Source organism: Lepus europaeus, chromosome 13 (genome assembly GCF_033115175.1).
Source record: "Lepus europaeus isolate LE1 chromosome 13, mLepTim1.pri, whole genome shotgun sequence".
NCBI classification, from domain to species: domain Eukaryota; kingdom Metazoa; phylum Chordata; class Mammalia; order Lagomorpha; family Leporidae; genus Lepus; species Lepus europaeus.
Window position 1 is genome coordinate 87,513,502 of NC_084839.1, and position 24,995 is coordinate 87,538,496.

At 48.8% G+C, this 24,995-nt stretch overlaps 1 protein-coding gene across 1 annotated transcript in view; it reads left to right on the forward strand.

Annotated features, from left to right (window-relative positions):
• The window catches only part of CNGA3 (cyclic nucleotide gated channel subunit alpha 3), a 28,351-nt gene extending 20,941 nt beyond the window's left edge, over window positions 1-7,410 (forward strand). Inside the window, exons 6-8 of the mRNA XM_062208882.1 lie at window positions 640-747; window positions 2,678-2,784; window positions 6,002-7,410. Of these exons, the coding sequence (XP_062064866.1) occupies window positions 640-747; window positions 2,678-2,784; window positions 6,002-7,410 (1,624 nt within the window). The remainder of the gene's footprint in view (window positions 1-639; window positions 748-2,677; window positions 2,785-6,001) is intronic.
• Window positions 7,411-24,995: the final 17,585 nt, after the last annotated feature.

Genomic DNA, 24,995 nt, shown 5'->3' on the forward strand with positions numbered 1-24,995 from the left:
CACAGCGCCGGGCCCAGTACATGATCTTTTAATTCCATTTTCCCATAAAATTTTTGGCATGCCTGCATATCCAACAATAATAATGAAGTCAGTAACCTCGTTACAGCACAAATGGTAAGGGTTCCCCAGTTCAAGCCAGAGAAGAGCCGCCTTGGAACCTCCCAGGCACTGTTGAAATATGCGCTACCTGGACCCCATCCTAGAGGGGTTTGTGGGTGAACCTGGGCATCAGCATTTTCATGCAGCTTCCCCAGATGGTCTCTGAACTCCCCCAGCAGCTGTCAGTGGCCTTGCTGTGGCAGCCCTGGTATTCCCAGCACCCTGAAGGTCACAGGTCTTGCACAGAACTCATGGGATTATCATCACCATGATTTAGTAGTCTGCTCTGACTTCCTGGGGGAGCTGAGCTGGGTCGGGGGGCACCTATGGACCTCCTGAGTCTTCTCTCACTCCCAGGCTATCTCGTGCAGGGACATCCCATGTCATCCCTGAGACAGGAAGGCCTCTGTCATGGGCAGCGGCTTCTGGAGCTTCCGCCTGAAGTGGCCCTCACGTCTCTTAGCGAATCCAGATCTCAAAACCCTTCCAGAGCTAATGGCTTCATCACGCTGCACCGTGTGTGCGTGTCTGTCTTTGCAGAAAGAAGAAACGTACCCTCGTGGTGGACCCCTCGAGCAACGTGTACTACCGCTGGCTGACCGCCATCGCCCTGCCCGTCTTCTATAACTGGTGTCTGCTGGTGTGCAGGTAACGAGGAGGGCGGGGCAGCCAGGCCTGGAAGACAGAGCTCCGCGTGCCGGTTCTGGTCCCCTCACGGCCACCATAGAGCTCTTGTGCCTCACTTTCCCCACCTAGAAAATCAGGCGATTCCCAAAGAAGAGAGCTAGTGAGATAATGGCAGGGAACTGAACTTGACATTGACAGTGGGGTCTGGCACTCTGAGGCTTCCTCCAGCGAGTTGTGCTGGGGCCACAGGGACAGGCTGCTGCTCTGCCGAGGGGCAGAGCAATCTTTCTGAACACGTGCGGGGCGGGGCGGGGGGGGGGGGGCATGGCGAGAGGACACTGGTCTTGGGTGTAAGCTGTGGTTTGGGGCCGGGTCCGCTGCTCCTCCTTTGAGAATAGACGTGAGCTTTGGAGAAGCTGCTAGACAGGCAGCTACTTCCAAGGTGCACAGGAGCCTGCTGCCTGTCTGGAGGCGGCAGCCACTCCAGAACCTTCCTAAGTGAGCTGCAGACTGGAGCCTGGGGGGAACCGCTACTGTTCTGATAAGCAGGAGGAGGGTTTTGACCTCTCCTAGGAAACCTGCAAGCTGCGAGTGCCCGAGCAAGATGCTGCTGCCCTAGGGGGAGGCAGGGGGTTGGGGATTTCCTGGGCATGCCTGCCGGGCTGGGTACCAGCGGGAGCTGTGCTCTCCAGGGGGCCTTTGGAGCATTCCTGGGCATGCTGCCTGACCAGGCTGCGGGACGAACGATGTGGCACACTTCTGAGAAAGCCTGCAGCAGGCTGCAGGGTGCGGTGAGGGTCCGAGCTGCCACTCTTCCCGGGGCTCCCAGGGGCTGGGGAGCCAGCCATTCCTAGCAGGCCTGCAGGACAGCAAGGCAGGCTCGGCTGCTCCTCTCCTGAGGGCATGTGGTGTGCGGGCAGGTGAGCGGGCGGGCGTGCATCCCTAAGCTCCTTTGCAGGGCAGGTGCTCAGAAGCAGGTGGCTGCTCTGCTGAGGGGAAGCCGAGCAGCTTGGGGAGCTTCTGAGATACAAGTCGGGAAGGGGCGGTGCCTTCCAGCCTTCCTGAGCCCCACACGGGATGAGGATGCTGGGACTTGTGAGAGGAGAAGGAGGCTTTGCGGTTTTCCTGCGCAAGCCCGCACAACAGAGAGCCGCTGCTTTGAGAGGCTGGGCGCTGTGTTTGGGATATTCCTGGTCCAGTGGCGTGACAGGTGCAGAGGAGACCTGTAGCTGTCTCAGTGTCAGCAGATGCTTTTGGGGTGACAAAGGATGACCCCTGCTCCTCTGAGGGTTTGCGGGACAGGTAGAAAGGAGAAGGAAGGCATTTCCTGGGTGAGCAGGCAGGATGAAGATGTACAGAGTGTGTGGGGCTCTGGGGATGCGGGCATGAGCTGCTGTTCTGCAGGTGGCCCGGAGATGTCGGGTTGCTGGCAAGCTGCAGTGGGGACTGGGGCGCTCCTGGGGCTGGCTGCTGCTCTCTTGAGGCTAGAAGCAGAGCTTGGGGGTTCTGTCTGTGTGAGAAAGAGCAAGCATAAAGGTCTAGAAGGTAGAAAATATCGACTGGTTCACTCAATCGTTTTTCTCCCAGAAAGTTCATGTTTCTGTAGGAATCCGACCCCAGAAAGGGCAGATCTTTAGCCCCTTGACATGACTCTACCTAAAAAAGGTGGCGACTACTGCTAGGGTGTCTGGTCGCCCTGGAGCAGCCGCAGCACCCACTCTTGGGGGTCAACCCAGCTCTTCTTGTGACCATGGGACAGAGAAGCTGCTCAGAGCCTGGGCCTGCCCCTCAGGGGCCTGAGGTGCTCTCGCTGGGGTAGGGACACAGCAGGCCGCGCTGTGACTGCATGACAGGAGCCAGTGCCAGCAGCACAGGGCCGGTGCCTCACAGGCTCTGTCCCTGCTCCACGCTGTCTGTCTCACGTCTCACATCTCACATCTGCCTGGTTTAGGGCCTGTTTCGATGAACTTCAGTCTGACTACCTGATCCTGTGGCTTGTCCTGGACTACTCGGCGGATGTCCTGTATGGCTTGGACATACTGGTGCGAGCCCGGACAGGTGAGTGTGTCTACCCAGACACTTCTCTGGGCCAGGCCACGGACCTTTAGGAAAGAGGCCATGGGGAGGGCAGGAGTGTTTGGAAGGATCTGGAATCGTAGATTGGACATTACCTAGCCTTGGCCGTGAGAAGCCAGACAGGTCTGGGGATCCTTCCACGCAAGGGTGGGTGATGCCACCTCACGGCCCTCTAGACTGGACTCACAGACAGGACTTTGAACAGGGATCAGAACACCTGGGCCCTGGGCTTTGCTGTGTGACCTTGGGTACGTCCAGAAGCCCACCCACACCTTAGGCTCCTAGCTGTACACCCGTGACACACACCCATGAGTCCTGCTTTTCTCTTCCAAGAATTTTTTAAGTTAAAATGTACAGAAGGATGTCCATAGACACACACACAGAGAGGGAGAGAGAATCTTCTAGCCACTGATTCCCTCCACAGATGCCCACCATGGCCAGGGATGGCCCAAGCCAAAGCCAGAGCCAGGCACTCCATCCAGGTCTGCCTCAGAGGTGGCTGGAATCTGACTATTGAACCTTCAGTGTGGCCTCCAAGTGTAGCCCGGCAACAGCAGCGCCTGGGGCTTGTTAGTTGGACCTCTGGCCTTGGGGCTCGGATTCTTGGGGAGGCCCCAGCTCTTAGTATTTCTGCTACCTCCTAGGGTCTGCCAGTGCAGAGTTAGGAGCTACAGCTGGGGCTCCAACCCAGCTACTCTGATACAGGATGCAGGTGCCTTAACTTCTAAGCCAGATGCCTGCCCCTCTTCTAAGGTTTTGCAACTCAAAACCATGCCATAGCTGTCCACGTAAGAACCACCAGGTCACAGCGGCAGAGCTCAGCGTGGAGCTCTCAGCAGAGCCTCACGGTGGAGCAAGCGTTCCCGGCACATCTGGCTTTCTCCGTGCTGCGTGATCCAAGACGCGCGGGCGTGGTTATCGCTATCTTAGCCAGAGACACTGAGTGACTTTACCCAAGTCTGCAGTCTCCCAGCGATGCCAGAGAGGTCCCCATCTACTTCCACACTATGGCCTTGTGTCACAACTTAGGAGACCTTGAATATATGGCTGGAAGCTTGCATGAGTGACCTAGCCTGTCCAGGCAGTCTGCCACTCGGCCGAGGTCACCTTAGCTCTTGGACACAAGAGCCATTGGGCCACCTGTCCCAGGGCTCAGCCAGGCTTCAGTGGGACAAGATACTCTAACTCTGATATGGACTCCCCGCCCATTCATGCATGGGTGCTGTCCTCAGCAAACAGAAGCATCTGGAAGCTGGGGAGAGGTAGGGAGGCATAGACCCCTGGTGGCCATGGAAAGACCCCAAGGGAAAAAATTGCCAGGATTGAACAAAGACATTTTAAAGTGACAGTGAGGACTGTCAAGGCTCATGGAGATATGTACAGTCAGTACTCCCTATCTGCAGGTTCCACATCTACAGATTCGACTAACCGCATCTTGAAAATCAGAAAAATGCCAGCTGCACTAAACATGCGCAGACTCTTTTTTCTTGTCATTCTCTAAATATTATAGCAATTATTTGCATTGTATTGACGATGATAAAGGTGATTTAAAGTGTATGGGAGGAATGCATAGTTTATATCCAAATACTTCAATGCCATTTTATTTATTTTTTAAAAAGATTTATTTTATTTTTATTTAATGAGGAGAGTGAACAAAAGAGGGAGGAAGAGAAAGAAAAAGAGAGAGAGAGAGCACCTGCATCTGCTGGTTCACACCCCAATGGTTGTAACAGCCAAGGCTGGACCAGGCCAAAGCCAGAAGCCAGGAATTCTGTCCAGGTCTCCCATGATGGTGGCAGGAGCCCAAGCGCTTGGACAATCCTCTGCTGCTTTCTCAGGTGTATTAGCTGGGAGCTGGATTGGAAGCAGAGTAGCCAGGACTCGAATCAGCATTCCAATATGGAATGCCAGCATCCCAGGCAACGGCTTAAACTACTGCCCCACAATGCTGGTCCTGACGATGCTATTCTATATAAGGGTCTGGAGCACCCAGAGAATTTGGTATCTGAAGGGTCCTGGAACCCCTATGGATAAAAAGGGATGACTTCATAACAAAAGAGTGGCACACGAAATAGGATGTGGTGTCCCTTATGTGTGACAACAGACTTGATTTTCCATTTTAGCAGGGGGGCAGTCCCCCTGTGGTGTGGCCTCCGAGCGCAGCCCTGGGCCGGCAACAGCAGCACGTGGGGCTCGTTAGCTGGGCCTCAGGCCTTGGGCTGGCATTCTGGGTAGGGCCCATCTCTTAGTGTTTCTCAGAGCGCTCCCCAAGATTCTGATGCTCACCAAAAAGCACTCATTACATTCTCCTCTCAACTTCTATGCACGCTTGAAAATGTAAAAAAATAAAATAAAAAGAAAGAAAGAATGCAGGCCATAGCCCTGGGTTGACTTCACGAGTCAGAATGGCCAGCCCATCTCGAGACCAGTCTGATGCTTCAGGGGTGGGTGCCTGACTTGGGAGATTTTGGAAGCTCCTTGGGTGACAGTCATGTCACCTAGAATAAGAGCACAGCGTTTCAAGAAGGTGGGTCTTTGCTCCACTAGTGACTGCTGGTATCAATTCAAGCCATGACCCGTATTTTTAAAAAATTAAAATAAAAAAATTTTCAAACACACACAAAAGCAGCAAAAATAATATCATGAACACCCCCTGACCCTCACCCATCTTCAATCATCACCAACACTTTGCTCATCTTGTTCTGTCTGTCCTCCTGCCTGGAATATTTGAAAACAAATCCCAGGCACTAAACCCTTAGCATGCATCTCTAACTTTAATAGATGGTCTTCAAAAATATATGGATGTCTTCAATTTCATTTCTCTTTTATATTTTAATCATTCCTTGCTACCATCTAATACCTAATCCATATTTAAAGCTCTCCAATGGATCTGCGTTGTTTTTAATGAATCAATTTGAGAATCATAGAATAGGAAATTTGAGTGCCTTGCCGATAATAATAGTAAGTCTTTTGAAGGGACTTGTTACTCTTGTATTATCCAAAAAGTTTGTGAAAAATGCATTTTGCAAAACCTGTGCATGACTTTTGAAAAATGTTTGCACCCAAATAAACTTACCTTTTAATTCCATTTTGCACAGAATTTTTTTGCAGTCCCCTCGTATGCTTGATACAAAATATCTTTTTCTGACCAAAAGTGTAATCTCTCTGATGCCCATGGGACCTGCACCTTCTTCCCTAGGCTTCCTCGAGCAAGGCTTGATGGTCGGCGATGCCGACAGGCTGTGGAAACACTACACGAAGACCTGGCACTTCAAGCTGGATGTGCTGTCTCTGGTGCCCACAGACCTGGCTTACCTAAAACTGGGCATGAACTACCCAGAACTGAGGTTCAATCGCCTTCTGAAAATCTCCCGGCTCTTTGAGTTCTTTGACCGCACAGAGACGAGGACCAACTACCCCAACATGTTCAGGATTGGGAACCTGGTCTTGTATATCCTTATCATCATCCATTGGAATGCGTGCATCTACTTTGCCATCTCCAAGTTCATAGGTTTCGGGACAGACTCCTGGGTCTACCCAAACATCTCCAAGCCAGAGTACGGGCGTCTCTCCAGGAAGTACATTTACAGCCTCTACTGGTCCACCCTGACCCTGACCACCATCGGGGAGACCCCACCCCCTGTGAAGGACGAGGAGTATCTCTTTGTGGTCGTCGACTTCCTGGTGGGAGTGCTGATTTTCGCCACCATTGTGGGCAACGTGGGCTCCATGATCTCCAACATGAATGCCTCACGGGCAGAGTTCCAGGCCAAGATCGACTCCATCAAACAGTACATGCAGTTCCGCAAGGTGACCAAGGACTTGGAGACGCGCGTGATCCGGTGGTTTGACTACCTGTGGGCCAACAGGAAGACGGTGGATGAGAAGGAGGTGCTCAAGAACCTCCCAGACAAGCTGAAGGCCGAGATCGCCATCAACGTGCACCTGGACACCCTGAGGAAGGTGCGCATCTTCCAGGACTGCGAGGCGGGGCTGCTGGTGGAGCTGGTGCTGAAGCTGCGGCCCACCGTGTTCAGCCCCGGCGACTACATCTGCAAGAAGGGGGACATTGGGAAGGAGATGTACATCATCAAGGAGGGCAAGCTGGCTGTGGTGGCCGACGACGGCGTCACCCAGTTCGTGGTTCTCAGTGACGGCAGCTACTTTGGGGAGATCAGCATTCTGAACATCAAGGGGAGCAAGTCCGGGAACCGCAGGACGGCCAACATCAGGAGCATCGGCTACTCCGACCTGTTCTGCCTCTCCAAGGATGACCTCATGGAGGCCCTCACCGAGTACCCCGAGGCCAAGAAGGCCCTGGAGGAGAAGGGGCGGCAGATCCTGATGAAAGACAACCTGATCGACGAGGACGTGGCCAAGGCCGGGGCGGACCCCAAGGACATCGAGGAGAAGGTGGAGCACCTGGAGTCCTCCCTGGACACCCTGCAGACCAGGTTTGCACGGCTGCTGGCTGAGTACAACGCCGCCCAGATGAAGGTGAAGCAGCGTCTGAGCCAGCTGGAGAGGCAGGTGAAGACCCGCGGCGGCGGCCATCTGTGTGACGCGGAGGCTCCTGGGGATGCAGACACAGAGGACAAAGCACAGTGAGGGCCAGCGTTGCGGCACAGCGGGTTAAGCCGCCACTTGTGACCTGGCGACCGATGTACGAGTGCTGCTCCGCCTCCCCTCCAGCTCCCTCCTAACGCACCTGAGAAGGCGGTGGAAGATGACCCAAGGCACCATCGCACGGGAGACCCAGATGCAGTTCCTGGCTTCAGCCTTGGTTGGTGTGGCCGCTTGGGGTGTGAACCTGCAGATGGAAAAAGATATCTCTTTCTTTCTCGCTCTTTCTCTGTCTCTGCCTTTCAAATACATAAATAAATCTTAACACATGCACACACACACTGTACACACACACAGGATCATGATGTCTGTGTCCTGCTTCTCATCCCAGCTGGTGTGACACTCTGGCTGCAGCTGCACAGCACAGGCCATGGCCAGGGGTACATTCCAGTACATTCCAGTACCTTCTACTCACCCTTCTCAGTGTGGCCATAAGGCAGAGCCTCAGTTTCCTAGCCCTAGTGAAAGGCCGGGCTGTTGCGGGGTGCCGGGTAACACTGCCTGAGGCAGGGCTCTGTGGGCTGTGGAGTATCCCCAGTCCCAGTCTATGCAAGTAGGCAGGCAGGACTCCAGTTATTTTTTATGGAATTCACCAGGAGTGAGTTTAGGCTTTTGAAACCCAATTTTCTTATAAATAAAAGATTATTTAGTCACCTTCTCCCTCCCCAACATCATTTTCCTAACATTTGACTGTGGAGCTATAGTAGGAAGCAGGAAGTACAATGTAGCAACTCAAATTCAACCTCACAGGTGACAGTTTGGGGGCGTACCAGTATGCATGGACTCCACCGGTTTTTTTGCATCAAAATAAACTTCCCTTTAATTCCACGTTTCCATGGACATTCGAAAGTTCCCTTGTATCTCCGAGTCCAGTTTCTCCTGGTGTGTTCTGGCCCGGAAGCCCAGGCCCTCAGAGATTGCCCTCTGAGGTCCCTCCACGTCTGTGAAGCGGACCTGGAGCCCCTGCCATTCTGCCCCCTTGGAGCCAGAATCTGCTTCCTAGAAGAGCGTTAGGGGAAGAGGCACCTGCTCCTTCCCTCTTGCCAAAGGGGCACAAGGACACCGTCTACCCTCCGGCTTGGGTCAGGGCCCCGAGGTGCGCCAGGCCTCGCTCCAGGTGGAGAGCTGTGTCCGGACAGAGCCTCTGAAGTCGGAGGCTCGAATGGTGTCTGAGGCCCACGTCAGCCACAGCTGGGGCCATTTCTCAGAAGATGCCTGGACGCCAGGTCTTTGCCAACGTCCCTTCACCCCTGTAGAAGAAGCCCTAGGCTCCCTTGGAATTTCATCCCAAGGCAAAGCTCTTAGCTAGGTGAACACTTGCAGCATGCAGAAAGCAGCTGTGTTTTAATCCAGTCAATAGGATTCCATTAAAATTGTATAATAGAGGTATAAGCCTGGGTATTATGGTTGCAAACTATGATCTTGTTCCATCCTCTACTTAGGTACATGTTGAAAATTAGGCACAGATGAGAAGTTCCCACACTCCCTTTCTCTTTTTATCTTTCTCTCTCTCTCTGCCTGCTGTCTTTCCTCGCCTGCTCTCCCTGCCCCACTCCTCATTCTTCTTTTTTCTCATGAAACAAATTCCCTACTGGACTTCGACAAGCTGAAGGCCCCAAGGTCTGATGTTACACTGTGTATGCTATGTGATGACTGAGCCCTGCTGTAGCTCCCGCAAAAGGTGCCGCGTTTGCCATCATGTATTTTGCGTTTCTATGGGTCTCTTCTTGTTGATAGTGTGGGCCATTGACTAGTTAATATTTTGGATGGATTAAAAGATCTGTTAAAAGTTATAGATTCAGATGCGTATCATCAGCAAAATGTAACTAGCAATGTTCCTTCAAAATGCATCTCTTTGAAAAGCCTTAACTATTCATTATACCTGCATTTTTGTTTGCACAGGAAAAAATAAAGGCCTGGATTAAGAAATATGACTCTTGCTTGAGTTTTGTCCTAAGGGAAGATTCAGTCCCAGGATGTATATCTAGGGTAGTGTGAGGAGACACCAGCCAGAAGCAGGTGAGACAATTCACATTTAAGGATTCCCAAAACACTCATGGAAGGGCCACCATTGTGGCTCAGTGGGTTAAGCCACCACTTGTGACACTGGCATTCCATACGCAAGTACTAGTTTGCCACTCATGTGGGAGATCCAGACGGAGCTCCTGATTCCTGGCTTTAGCCTGGCCAAGCCCTGGCTGTTGCAGCCCATCCCACTCTGTCCACCTCTCAAATAAGTAAATATTTTAAAAATGCAATGATGTGAACAAGGAGTTATTATATATTCAGCATAGAATTATAATAACAAAAATTATTTTTAAAATAATTGTTGGTACTTCAGAAAGACTTACTTATGTATTTCTAAGTGGAAAAGCATATATAATATTCTAATTTTGAAATGTTACGTACATAGAGAAAAGACTGAAAAATTATAGTTTCTAAATCTCTAAGTACTCTTTATTTTTTTTGCTCTCTTTTTGTGACTTTTTGGTTTCTCTAAGGAATATGTATTTGGGGGGCGGGGTGCAGCACTGTGGTGTAGTAGGCTAAGCCTCCACCTACAGCATTGGCATCCCAATGGAGCAGTGGATCCCAGCTGCTCCATTTCCAATCCAGCTCTCTGCTGTAGCCTAGAAAGGCAGTGGAAGGTGTCCCAAGTGCTTGGGCCCCTGCACCCATGTGGGAGACTCAGATGAAGCTCCTGGCTCCTGGCTTCCAATTGCCCCAACTCTTACTGATGCGGCCATTTGGGGAGCGAACCAGCAGATGGAAGGCCTTTCTTTCTGTCTGTAACTCTGTCTCTCAAATAAAACAAATAAAAAAATCTTTAAAAATATGTATTTTTAAAAAGATTTATTTATTTGAAAGGTGGAACTACAGAGAGGGAGAGGCAGAGGCAGAGAGAGATCTTCCATCCGCTGGTTTACTCCCCAGATGTCACAGTGGCCAGGGCTAGGCTGAGCCAAAGCCAGGAACCAGGAGCTTCATCCCAGTCTCCCATGTGTGTGCAGAGGCCCAAGCACTTGGGCCATCTTCAGCTGCTTTCCCAGGCCATTATCAGGGAGCTGGATTGGAAATAGAGCAGCCAGGACTTGAATCAGTGCCCATAGGGATGTTGACACTGCAGGCAGTGGCTTAACACCACAGCACTAGCCCCTATGTATTACTTTTATGATAGAAACTTCATGAATACTTTTGAGAATCTAGAAAGATGGTACCAGAGGCAATGTAGATTTTTTTGTTTCATTTTTGTATCTCTCCAAATCCTCCCATAAAAACAGCAAATAGCAAAGCAAAGTTAAAGATCTGAGACCCCTGAGAACAGAACTCTCGGCTCACCAACAGGGATTGGAAACAGGTGACTGAAAAACATGGCAGCTGGAACTGAGAGGGACTGGCAGGCTCTACTTTGTAGATGAGAGCAAGGTGACAATGATGCACAAGGCTGATGTGCTAGAATCCTCCAGGCACTGTCAACTCTAGACATGAGCAGAATGAAGCTTCCTTCTTTTGTTGAATGTCTATCCAGATCCTTTGCACATTTTATTTTATTATTATTATTTTTAATTTTTTAATTTTTTTTTTGACAAGCAGAGTGGATACTGAGAGAGAGACAGAGAGAAAGGTCTTCCTTTTTGCCGTTGGTTCACCCTCCAATGGCCGCTGCGGCTGGCGCATCTTGCTGATCTGAAGCCAGGAGCCAGGTGCTTCTCCTGGTCTCCCATGCGGGTGCAGGGCCCAAGCACTTGGGCCATCCTCCACTGCCTTCCCGGGCCATAGCAGAGAGCTGGCCTGGAAGAGGGGCAACCGGGATAGAATCCGGCGCCCCAGCCGGGACTAGAACCTGGTGTGCCGGCGCCGCAAGGCGGAGGATTAGCCTGTTAAGCCACGGCGCCGGCCCCTTTGCGCATTTTAAATTGAGTTTGTTTACTCTTGAATTGAATTCCTTATGTAGCTCAAATAGGAATACCATATCAACTTAGGGTTTGCAAAGAGTTTCGCCCATTCTGTAGGTTGTCTCTTCCCTCTGGCTGTTTCTTGGGCTGTGCAGAAGCTTTTTAGTTCAATTCCATTTTTTCTATTTGTGTTTTCATTGCCTGTGCTTTTGTGTTCACATCCAAACAATGATTCCCCAGACCGGTGTCGTGAGAATTTTCTCCTGGACTAAAAGAAGCTTCCTTCGAAGCATGGTTAACCTCTGCACGGAGCTCTGGAGAGGGGGAGATGAAAGAGGGAGCAGTGGAGGCGGGTCTCTGGCAGCACTTGCCATTCGTGCTTGTCCTCCGTGTAGAGCCCTCCTCTTCTCTCTAGTGGGACCTTTTTCCATAATTGATAAAAAGAAATCTCACGCAAAACAGACAGCAGTAGTCTGCTGCCAAACTTTGTAGAAAGTAAATCCTGAGTTTATGTAATGCAAAGACAGCATTTTGATCCATAGTATTTCTAAATTAATTTTGGAAAATGCCCGTAGAACCCACCTGGTCACTACTCAGGATGAGGTCCCTTTACCCACAGCATCAGCATGACTTGGGATAATGATAGAGAAATGCAGAATCTTAGGCCCGCCTCAGACTTACTGAATGTGCATTTTAAAATTAATTACTATATTAATCAATGCATTTATTTATTTGAATGACAGGGGGAATGAGAGAGAGAGAAAGAGAAAGAGAGAAGCTCCCACCCACTGATTCATTCTCAAATGCCAGGAGCTGGGAACTCTATCTGGTCTCCCACACGGGTGCAGGGACCCAGGTACTTGAACCATCACCTGTTGCCTCCCAGAGTGCACGTTAGCAGGAAGCTGGAGTCACCAGTCATGGTCATGAACTGAACCCAGTACTCTGCCGTGGGACATGGGTGTCTTAACTGCTGGGCTGAAGGCTTGATCCCAGAATCTGCATTTGACAAGACCCCAGGGGTTGGGTTGTACATTAATGTTGTCTGACTGTTTCCAACTTAACACCTAGAGCAATGGGGTGGTGCACTACAACGTTATTTGGATGGTTAAAATGTAACAGGATAATAACAGCCTTGTTGCTAGCCATCCCAGTATAGAAACAGCTTCTGGGGTTATTCCTACCAGCCTTCGTGATGGCTCACCCGCTGGTGGTGTTGTCATGACTCAAAGGCGTAGGCCCTGAGATTGAGTCGTGATGTGAACTTGGCCTTATGTGCCTGGTGTGGGTACCACCATCAGCTTCTTCTCACCTGTGATGCAGTCAGAAGCCACTCTGGGAAATTCTCCCAGCCACCAGATGTGTAAAATTGTAAGCAGTTCTCATCAAGGTGGAATATATGTCACGAATCTCCTTGATAATGTAATAAGTAATTTTTTAAGTACATTATAATTCTTGTCTTTGATGAGAATCACCTGATGTTATTCAGAACTCCTATGTGTTTTGTGGGGCGAGCATTCAATGCAGCAATGAAACTTCCCCCTTAGGATACTCACATCCCATATTGGTACCTGGTTCAAGCCCCGGCTCCTCTTCCAACTCCAGCTTCCTGCCAATTCACACTCTGGGAGGTTTCCCCAAATGTAACAGCAATCCTAAATATTTACAAAAGTTTACCAATAATAAGGTTATCAAGCTAAAAGAAAACCTTCTAAGCTATCAATCATACTAATAGAACACACACACACACACACATACACAATTTGGGGCCATCTATTCAAGAAGCACAAAATTGCCTTTCTGTTTTGCTTTCAAAAATTATAGGGAGGTGAGCATTTGCCACAGCTGTTAAGAGACTGCTTAGAATGCCCCCATTCCACACTGGAGTGTCTGGGCTTGAGTCCTGGTTCTATTTCCCATTCTCTATTTCTGCTAAGGCACGCCTTGGGAGGTAGCAGATAATGACTCAAATACTTGGGTTCCTGCGGCCCATTTGGGAGGCCTGGATTGAATTTCAGGATCCTGGCTTTAGCCTAGCCCAGCCCTGGTTGTTGCAAGCATCTGAGGAGTGAACCAGCAGATGGGAGATCTCTCTGGTTCTTTCTGCCTCTGAAGCAAATAAAAATTTTAGAAATTATATGATTGTTGCAATATGAAGAAACTGATCTGAATAGGCAGCCAGAAAATGTAGCATATCCACCAGTTGACTAATAAAACAGTAATAAAATATTGTTGGGGATTTTCTAATATTTATGACATTTTAAATTTGTATTACATTGTGATTTTTCTCATTCTCACTACTTTTGTTGATGGTTTTGCTTTGGCATTAACAAACAACCCTCCAAGTGTTTAACACCTGGGCTCCCCAAATCCTGCACCCTGCCTTAGTACTGTACCCTTCCATGCTTTCTAACCTTGAGTTTGTTGTAATGGCAAGATGTGCACTTCAATCCTTAGGCCAGGTATCTAGAAATTGAAACTCAGTGACAGGCAGACATTAGACATCTGTGCTAAGATAGCTCCGTTAAGGTGGTGCTTTCAAAGGCTCGTGCAGATGAGAAGTTAAACTTCAAAATCTGAACATTACAATCCACCATGTTTCTAAATCATGAGGTTAGTGGTTAGAAATCAGAGAAACGAACAGTGAAACCACGCCCTGGCTGACTACCAAGAATGTAAACCAGAACAAACAAGCTGGAGAATTTCCTTAATCAGCAACTCACAAGGAGAACTCATGTTCTGAGCCCCAAGAAGCCAGAGATAACTGGGTGAAATGGGAGTGCCTGGACCCAGGAATGTGGTGCCGCTGCCTGGGATTTTATCAGACTTCTGTTTAGATTACAGGACTCCCTGCCATCCCGTTCCCTGAAATATGATGATCATTATAGAAAAGAGGGCTTTGAAGATGTTCCAGGCCCTCACACTCTGCCTGGATCAAGTGAGCAGATGAATTAGAGAGTGGTCTGGCCCACCCGCGTCCACAGGTACCACTGCCCTAGGAGAGTGAGCAGAGAGTGGCCTTCCCAAAAGTCTGTTCAGGGTGTTCTCAGAACCATCTCCCCGTGGGACATCCGTGTGAGTGGCACGGGCACTTGGCTCTGAAATTGGGAAGAACAGTCTTTGCCCACGCACAGGAAGAAGCAAAGGCCTCCATTGTTTTCATGTCTGCAGGCAGACATCACTCATTAACTCATTAATGTAAATGAGTCTGACTAAGATGAGGCTGGCTGCTGTCACTGGGTGGCATGACTCAATAGTTTCTTCCTCTGTCCCACTGCAGTATGGGGGCTCCCAGCTGGCAGGGATCCAGGTATTACATTATTATTATTATTATTATTATTATTATTATTATTATTATTGGAGAGGTAGAGTTACAGACAGAGAGAGGGAGAGACAGAGAGAAAGATCTTCCATCCACTGATTCACTCCCCAAATAGCTGCAAAGGCCAGAGCTGAGCCTATCTGAAGCCAGGAGCCAGGAGCTTCTTCTGGGTCTCCCACACAGGTGCAGGGGCCCAAGCACTTGGGCCATCTTCTGCTGCTTTCCCAGGCCATAGCAGAGAGCGGGATCGGAAGAGGAGCAGCCAGGATTTGAATCAACGCCCATATGGAATGCCAGCACCGCAGGTGGAGTCAGGCCAAGTCATATGCATAGAATTCAGAGGCGGTCCTGGTTTTCGCTGACTAAACATAATGGGGAAATAGTTACCCCTTATGTAAGTGCTGGGTAAGAGGAAGACCAAGTGTAGTCAAAAGTACACTGGGTAGTGGCTGACGCTGTGGCACAGTGAGGTAAGCTGCTGTTTGCCATGCCAGCATTCCATTCAGAGCACAGGTTCAATTCCCGGATGCTCCACTTCTGATCCAGCTCCCTTGCTAATGTGCCAGGGAAAGCAGCGGAAGGTGGCCAAAGTACTTGGGCTCCTGCCACCCACGTGGGAGACCCAGATGAAGTTCCAGGCACTTGGCTTCGTCCTGGCCCACCTCCAGCCATTACAACCACTTGGGGAGTGAACCAGCAGATGGAAGATACCCCTTTCTGCCTCTCCTTCTCCCTCTTCTGTCACTCTGCCTTTCAAGTAAGTTTTTAAATCTTTTAAAAGATCACTCCAGGTACTCTCTTGAGTTGCCCTCTGCATACAGTCTAGAACTGTCTGTTAGGTCCAGCACAGCTAGTATTCCCTTCAGTGGACCCGATTGTTCACCCTTTGGCTGGGAAGCAAAGGAAGAAGTAGCTTGCTTTCATAGCCGTGTGTTGTCGCTCTAGCTGTGCACTGCCCAAAAGGGGCCCCTTTGAAAGGATTTCCTGCACATTCTTGCCATCGTGGACTTTTTGGTGTTTATTATGACAGTTTTCCAGCAGATGGCAATAAAAGGTCTTGTTCCAACGTAGTCAATAAAAGTATGGTAGTGCCGCCTTGTCCTTGGTTTAGCTTTTCACAATTTAGCTTTCCTAATTCCAAAAATATTAAATGGAAAATTCTAGAAATAGCCAATTCATAACCGTGAAGTTATGTGCAATTCTGAGCAGCCTGGTGAACTCTCACACTCTTCCTCCCCATCTAACAGAACACATAATGGCCATTTTGTCCAGTGTATCCACCCTGTGTATAGGACCTGCCCATTAGTCACTTAGTAGCCTATTCAGCTACATTAGATCAACTGGCAGGCTATCACAGTGCTGGTTGTTCAACTAACTCTCTGATGCTATCTATATCACAGTGCCTGGGTCATCATGTAGCAATTGTATCAACTGGCATCACCACAAGAAAGGTCTGTACAGTACAGCAAGATATTTGGAGAGATAGACCTCATCCATACACTTTTATTATAGTATGTTGTTATTATTTTATATTATTACAGAAGAGATGCACTCAACTCCTGCTGTGTCTAAGTTAAACCGTACAATAGGCTTGTCTGCATAGGAAGAGATGTGGCCTGTACAGAGGTTGGTACCGCCGGCAGTTTCAGGCATCTGCTGTGGGTCTTGCAATGTATCCCCCATGGAGAAGGGGGTACCATGACAGCTCTCAACTGTCAGGGGCAGGTGGAGGCGAACCTGGGCAGGGCTGCTGCCCGCCATTCCCTTCCCAGGGACAGCAGAGACACAGACTGTTAACCAGAAGTGCTTCTTTGACTGCTGCCAGACCAGTGCACCATTGCCGCTCCCTGGCAACGGGTAATTTACTGGCTTTGTTCTGGGTCCTTTAATGTCTATGTAACCTTGCCAGTTTCTGTTGCCAGTGGAGAAGGTAGCTTCTCAAAATTAAAATTCCTTTTATTTACTTTTTAAAAAACGTTTGTGTTTATTTGAAAAGCAGTTACAGAGATAGAAGGAGAGACAGAGAGTACTTCCGTCTGTTGATTCACTCCCCAAGGGGCCATGGGCCAAGCGCCCATTGAGATCCGGCATCACAGGCAACAGTTTAAGCTGCTACATCACAGCCCCTAAAATTACTTTTAAAACCCCTTAACTGAGTAGCCGTTTAGCCTACCGGTTATATACCTATGTCCTACAACAAAGTGCCTAGGTTCAGTTCCTGGCTCCAGCTCCTGATTCCTGCTTCCTACCAATGCAGACCCTGGGAGGCAGCAGGTAACGGCTCAAGTAATTGGGTCCTTACCACCCATGTGGGAGATCTGGACTGGGTTCCTGGCTCCTCCCTCCTGGCTTCAGCCCCAACCTGAGGCCATTGTGGTATCTGAGGAAGTCTCTCTCTCTCTCTCTCTCTCTCTTAAATAATGTTTTAAAGACTTATTTTATTTATTTGAAAGGGAGAGTTATACACAGAGAGAGAGATGGAGAGATAAAGACATCTTCCATCCTCTGATTCAAAGACTGGGACTGGGCCAGGCTGAAGCCAGGAACCAGCAGCTTCTTCTAGGTCTCCCATTCATACAGAGGCCTCAAGGGCCATCCTCTGCTGCTTTCCCAGGCACATTAGCAAGGGACTGGATCAGAAATAGAGCAGACGGGACTCAAACTGGTGCCCATAGGGGGTGTCAACATTACAGGCAGTGGCAATACTGACTCCTCAAATAATGTCACAATACTGACTCCTCAAATAATTTTTAAAAGAATGTTTATATCCTTAGGATTTCCAATGTCACAAGAAAAACTGGCAAACACAACGAGTTTGTCTATGGAAAAAAAGATTATGGGACACATAAGCATTAAAACCATCAAGGAGTTTGGTCTTCAACAAAAGCAAAGTGTCCTTTCTCTCTGTCTCTCTCTCGCTCTCTCTCTCTCACTGTCCACTCTGCCTGTCAAAAAAAAAAAAAAAAAAAAAAAAAGGCCGGCGCCGTGGCTCAACAGGCTAATCCTCCACCTAGCGGCGCTGGCACACCGGGTTCTAGTCCCGGTTGGGGCGCCGGATTCTATCCCGGTTGCTTCTTCCAGGCCAGCTCTCTGCTGTGGCCCGGGAGGGCAGTGGAGGATGGCCCAAGTGCTTGGGCCCTGCACCCGCATGGGAGACCAGGAGAAGCACCTGGCTCCTGCCTTCGGATCAGCGCGGTGCACCGGCCGCAGCACGGCGGCCATTGGAGGGTGAACCAACGGCAAAAGGAAGACCTTTCTGTCTCTCTCTCTCTCACTGTCCACTCTGCCTGTCAAAAAAAAAAAAAAAAAAAAAAAGCAAAGTGTACATCTATTTCATAACAAATTAATGTATCTTAGTGATCTTGAGTTCCTAACTGTGACTAAGACTTCAAACTTTCTATTTCATGTTGGATAACTGGCTTTATATAATTTTAGGGAATGACTTTATGTTTGTTATCATTGTTCATGTTGAGAAATAAATAACATTAACTTTTAAAAGGTCGTTTGCACTGGTGCTAGGGTGTTGAGTGTCAGCATGGTGAGTTGCTCACAAGCCCAGGTGCTCTTGAGATCTCTTCCCCTTCAGCAGTGGGACCCTGGGCAGGACCCCCTCCCCCACACTGTGCTATTACAACCAGCCCTCTGTATCTGAACGTTCCACATCTGTGCGTTCAACCAACCATGAATCCAAAATATCTGAAAAAAAAAAAAAAAAGAGTTGTGTTTGTACTGAATATGTATCGGCTTCTTTTTCTTGTCATTATTCCCTCATTTCCATAATGTGATAATTCTTCACATAGTCGTAGGCATTACAAGTAATCTGAAGGTGATTACAGCATAGAGGGGCATGTGTGTGGGTCATATGTAAACACACCACTACATACATAAGGAGCTTGGGCATCTGTGGGTTTGGAATCTGAGAGGGGTCCTAGAACCACTCTTCATTGGATGCTGGGGGACAGTTGTATTTTCCTCTTTCCTCCACTCCAGCTTGGTCCCAGACTCTGACAGGTGGATTTGCAGAAGTTAAATGAGCACATGGTGCTGTGTTTCTGGGTGTTTTGTGGGCAATGATACTGTGTTCAGGGCTCTGGGGCCACTTTGCTGGTTTGATCTTGCTACCAACAGCATGACATCAGCCCATTGCATCTCTCTTGTCCCTGGGGCAAGGCCAGGGACATTAAGTCAGCCTGTCCCTAAGGCTCTTCCAATTCTGCCCATCTCTGATCCCACCAGTAGAAAGGGGCCCATGGCCCCTAGCCCCCTGACTAACTTTGCCCAGGCACTTGAAATGGGCCCAGTGTACCCCAGGAACATCCAGAACATGTTCCTGAGCGGAGAACACAGAACCTGTAAGTGGCTGGTCCTAAGTGTAAGTGACTGTCATGGGTTTGGTGGCAGCTGTTTGGGGCGGGGCCTCCCCTCCCCCCACCAAATGCCATCAGCATCTGCAGTCACCTTGACAACCTAGCACCCCCTCCACACATCCTGGTGTTCCCCCCACTCTCCCAGACTGGCTGAAAATCACAAACAGCCACATGTATTCTAGTTTCAGAAATGAATTTGACTTTTAAAAACCCATTTATTGGAGGGAAAATTCTATTCACCTCTGTGTTTTAAGTTAGACATGTATTGGGCAATATAGAGCTTTGTTTTTATAATTCATTTTTTTTCTACAAACCATTCAATACTTCAAGTCAAATGCTCTTAGAATAAATACGATTTTCGAGGTGGGCATTTGGTTTATAATAAAGATGCCCATGTCCTCTATCCAGCCTCCTGCCAATGCAAACCCTGGGAGGCAGCAGTGATGGCTCAAATAGTTGGGTTCCTGCCACCTGCATGAGGGACCTGGATTAAATTCTCAGCTCCTGGGCCCACTTTTGGCCATTGCAGGCATTTGGGGAATGAACCAGCAGATGGAAGTGCACTCTCTCTCTCTCTCTCTCCCCTCTTTCATCTCTGTGCCTCTTGATCAATGATTTACAATATATGAATACATCAAAACATACACTGTAAATATGTACACATTTTATTTGTCAACTGCTCCTTAATATAAAAATTCTAAAAAATATGTAGTCTCCCTAGAAACTTTATCTCTGTAACTGTTTTTGAAGGAAAAAAACACAGCCTTGATTCTTCACCATTTTGCATACGTTGAAGGAATTGCATTCATAGGGTTTATTTTTGTTTGGGGCAGTGACAAAGAATGGGTTACAACCAATGGTTTCCTCTCTTCCCCAGGAGCTACAGAAAATGCCCGTGGGAGTCTGCAGAGTTCAATTTTGCAAAGAATTCAGAAATCTATTCAACGTATCGCCTGACTGCGACCTAGGGATTTGCTTGTTCATGTTTGTTCCCTGGTGAGTCATTCACATTTTTAGTTTGTTCTTTGGACTCAGAAATACACGGTAGTGTGTCCCCAGCAATCATGGAAGGGGTAGCCATCCCACCGTGCCTTGGCCACCTCTCCTACGTCCTCTCCATCTCACAAGAATGCAGCAGCACCATCCCACACCAGGATTCACCACCCACCCTACAATCCATTTCTCGACTACTTTTAGCTCAGTCCTGCGGGGAGCTGCATGCTACACACCAGTGGCTGCTCACGTGCGCTGCTGCATTGCCCTGGGCTTCCAGCCTTCTGCCTCCTCATCTCCCATCCTCTGGGCATGGAGATGCAGAGATGGTTGAGATAACTTACAGATAAACACCCTTGCGTCAGGCTGCCAGCGTCACTCCCTCCTTCGCTTCATTTTGCTTCCTACATTGCTGGAATGGAAATGCTGCGGGTGGCCTGAGACAAACTGAGAGGCAAGCAAAGGCTGAGCACCCTATTTCAGGGCATATCTTGCTTCTCGGACCTTTCTAAAAAAATGCGTGTTTTATTTACTGCCATCTGTTGGAAAGGCAGAGCGACGAAGAGACAGGGAGAGAGACCTTCATCTACTAGTTCACTCTCCAAATGCCTGCAATAGCCAGGGCTGGGCCAGGCTGAAGCCAGGAGCCCAGAGCTCCATCAGGGTCTCCCATGGAGGTGGCAGGGGACCAAGCACTTGAGCCATCATCTGCTGCCTCCCAGGATGCATTAGCAGGAAGCTGGATTGTAAGCCGAGGAGCTGAGACTCAAACCAGCACTCCAATATGGGAAGCAGGTGTCCCAAGTGTGATGGAACCCACTGTGCCACAATGCCCACCCCCTCCCGCCCTTGAAGTTGGTGATGCTCCTCTTGTGCTATGAACCATCCGTAGGTGTTTGTCCCTCCCTGCCTCTGGGATGGCCTTCCCCCCTCCAAGAGTTAGGTAGAGGGAGCTCTCTGTAATGTCCTGGGGTTGGCCAGGCCAAACGTGGAGCTGCAAACTCCATCCAGGTCTCCCATATGGGTAGTAGCAGGGACCTAACTACCTGAGCCATCCCTTGCCCTCTCCCAGGGTCTGGAGTGAGATGCTCCAGTGTGGGATGCAGGCATCTGAACCAACATCTCGCCCACCAAGCCAAACGCCTACCCCAGGGATGACCTCTGAGGTTGGTCACAACACCATCTCTTCCCTCTCCTCTCGCTGATGCTGGGGCTCTGTCTGCCTCACAGCGGCCATTATAGCTGGGCTGACCATGCAACCAGGCCTGGTCAGTGATTCGTGAAGAGAAGCGGCATGGGTGTCCACGTGTGCCTGTCCCACGCTCCCCTCATTTCAGTGACCATTCAGCCCTTGCATTGAAAAGTCTGGATCTCCAAGCCATGGTGGAAGCCCACAAGTCCCTGACAGCAGTGAGAAGCAAACCTTCCCTTCTATAAAACCAGTGACATTTGGTGTGTGTTTGTAGCTTTGTTTAACATCTGCTTTGATTTTTTTCCCCTAGGTAGCTATTATTTAAAGTTGTTTTCAGAAGCCAGTAATGGATAACGTTTACTACTTCAATTGTGGCAATGGTATTGTTGTGGGGTGCACCGATTAAAACACAGCGAGACTTTGAGGTCCAATCAGGAGTCTTTATTTGTCAGCTGTCGACTGCCCGTCTCACAGAACAAGTCTGGAGAAGACAGCAGTGAGTTGCTGGGGGGGGATTAAAGGCATAACCACATTCTGTTATCAGCAATTAATCGCCCGGGCATGGTGAGCAAGCCAGAAGCAGTTAGCCAATCAGCAAACAACACCTATTCCCGCCTGGCATCAGTGGCTGGCACTAGGTGTCCAGCATCTGATGCCCTCTGGTACCAAATGTTAACTTAATATTCAATCAACACAACCCACACACTTTTACTTTACTATTACTCTCTGGAGATTTTAAATTTTTAGAACACCCAACCTTGTCACAGTATCAGGCATATGGGTGTGTCCAAACTCATCAAATTGTATAATTTACATATATGCAGTGTTTTATATTTCAATTGTGCCACAATAGAGCTATTAAAAAAAATCTCATTTAACATGGGAAGAAGCATCCACAGCTAAGCGCAAGATATATTTTTTACAGATGCCATTCCCCAGCCTGCCTCCTGTCTGCAGGGCTCCTGCTGGCACAGCCCTGGTGCCCAGGCTCCCCCCAGAGCTGCTCTGGTCATCACTATCTCCAAGGCCTGGAATTCAGAGGCCCAGAGTTCTCACCACCTATTGGGTGGCCACACAGGAGCACAGGTGGAGGAGAGAAGTGGGGAGGAGGGGTGGGTAGAAGGGCTGTAGCTATACCTGTTTGAGCATGGTTACTAAGGCTTAGTAAGAGAAAGTCACTCCCCTCAGAAAATACAGCTTTGAAGCCAGGCAGGAATTCTGGAAGACAGGTGTTTAACCGTCAGGCTAACCTATGCCAAAAGGAATTGGGTCAAGTTAACAAGTTCCAGCAGAATGCGTCCAACCGCTTTCCTTGAAAATGTATTATGATGCCGTGGGAACCAACTATTGTTTCAAATTGTAGGTTACAGTATGTGATTGATTCATGAAGTCACCCTCACAACAAATTTTAGGGGACTGTAATAGAAAATGACAGATGGCATTGGCGCCATTCTTAGAAGTGTTACTCCGAGAAAATTCTGTTTGTTATTTTGTTGAGCACATGCACGTGTGTGAGATATAAACTACACCTCTCGCTACAGACTGAAGTTTGCAGAGCCTGAAAGAACCTCAGGAATTAGTGTTTGTGATGGCAATGGCGTTTCTTAAAATGACACATTTGTGGGTAACCTGTGATTCCCAACAGGCCAGCTAGGAGAAACACCCTCATTGTTCTTTGATTCCCAAAGCATGAGGCTGCTCTGTCTACCCTGTCTGGAAGGGCACTAGAGCCTGTGTGCTCCCTCGTGGCCAGATCTGCTCCAGGGCTCCTGTACTGGTGGCCACAGCACCCCTCCAGCACAGCTGGATCACTCCCACGGAATCGCAACATCAGAAACACGAGCTGTACCTTCCAAACAGCCCATCCCAAAAGCTTCCCATAGGCTGGCCCTCCTTGTGCCCAGGAATACTTCTTCTCTCCAAGAGCCAGCCACTCCTCCACAATCAGGGAATCCACTATCTGCTCTTCTCTCACCTCTCCTTGGGACTGGACTTTCCCTTTTGGTCAGATGAAATATGACACCCTTTGAAAGCAAAGCGGTGAACAAGGAAGGAAATAAATTTGCAGTGAGCAAGCAAATTTGGCATTTGTGTGCTATCTGCAGCACTTTTTATCAGATTTTTTTAAAAGATTTTATTTATTTGAGAGGCAGAGTTACAGACAGAGAAAGGGAGAGGCAGAGAGAAAGGTCTTCCATCCCCTGGTTCACACCCCCAAATGGCCGCAATGGCTGGAGCTGCGCCGATCCGAAGCCAGGAGCCAGGAGCTTCTTCTGTGTCTCCCACATGGGTGCAGCGGCCTAAGGACTCAGGCCATTTTCCACTGCCTTCCCAGGATATAAGCAGAGAACTGGATCAGAAGAGGAGCAGCTGGGACACAAGCCGGCATCCATATGGGATGCCAGTGCCACAGGCAGAGGCTTAGCCTACTATGCCACGGCACTGGCCCCTGTTTCTCAGATCTTAATGTGCATGTGAATCACCTGAGGATCTTGTCAATGCAGACTATGACTCTGCAGGTGTCGTGGGGGGACTTACATTCTACAATTTTGTCAGATTCCCCAGTGCAGCTAATACCGCTGATTCACAGAACACACAGAGCAGCCAAGGGTCTGTCTAGCATGGAGTGGGCGCTCAAAAATATTTTCCAAATTGAATTGAACCCAGTTCAAAGGCAGATGAATTTGGGTTTTACGCCAGGACTCATGAGCAAGCACAAGTTACACAGGTGACAAAATCAGTTCAACCAGAGGTTCACAACGCTACACCTAAAACTCACCCAGGAAACTGTCATTAAATTCTAATGCCTGGGCCTCTACTTTCAGAGACGCTAATTTAATTAGTCTGAAGTGGGGCCTGGGTGATCATAATTTATAAAAGCTCTCCAGGTGATCCTAATATGTGGTGAGCCTGGCAAACCACCAAATTCAGGTCAGCTGTGCCATTGCCCGCTGCATGCCAGGCACGGTGCCCCGAGTGGAGCGCTGGGAGTGCAGAAGGGTTGAGACCAGGTCTTTGCCCTCAGGGAACTAACAAGGGAAACAGGTGCACAGGTGACTGTACTGCAACGTGTGTGAGAGTGTATCTGCATGGACAGTTTGGGGAATACAGGCACGGAAGGAACTGTTCAGGCTAGGGGAAGTGGGAAGGAAGAACAATGACCAAGAGTTGAGAAACTTAAGGAGTCTGGGTTCACCAGGCACATCTGGGAAGTGGTTGCTCCAAATCACTGCCCCTCCCTCTATTCTTAGCCACGAGGATATATTTAAATTTTAGATCAGTTTGCCAATTTCTGCAAAGAACCCAGCTGGGATTTTAAAATTTTTCTTTTTCTTTTTTTTTTTTTTTTTCATTTTATTGGAAAAGCAAAGAGAAACAGATGAAGAGAGATCTTCCATCTGTTGGTTCCCTCCTGCCTGCAACAGCTGGCCTGGGCCAGAGAGCCAAGTGCTTTGGGCCTTCGCCTCCAGCTGGGATTTTTTAAAGCTGATACAAAACATTTGTACTTGTGTGATGTTTTGATACATATCTGCCTTGTATAATGTTCAAATTAGGGTAAACATGGCTATCTCCTTAAACGTTTGTCATTTCTTCAAGGTAAAACATTCAATTTCCTTTACTCTAGTGTTTTTTTTTCTATCTGAGATTTTGAGAGCAATTGTTCTGAATTTTAGTTAAAACTTATGGGATATTCATGCCAATTTAAAATATAGTCTTCTGACCCATTAACAGGGTGTCTTTCCGTTTACTTAGGTCTTCTTTACTTTCTTTCAACAATGTTTGGGATATTGAGGGTATAA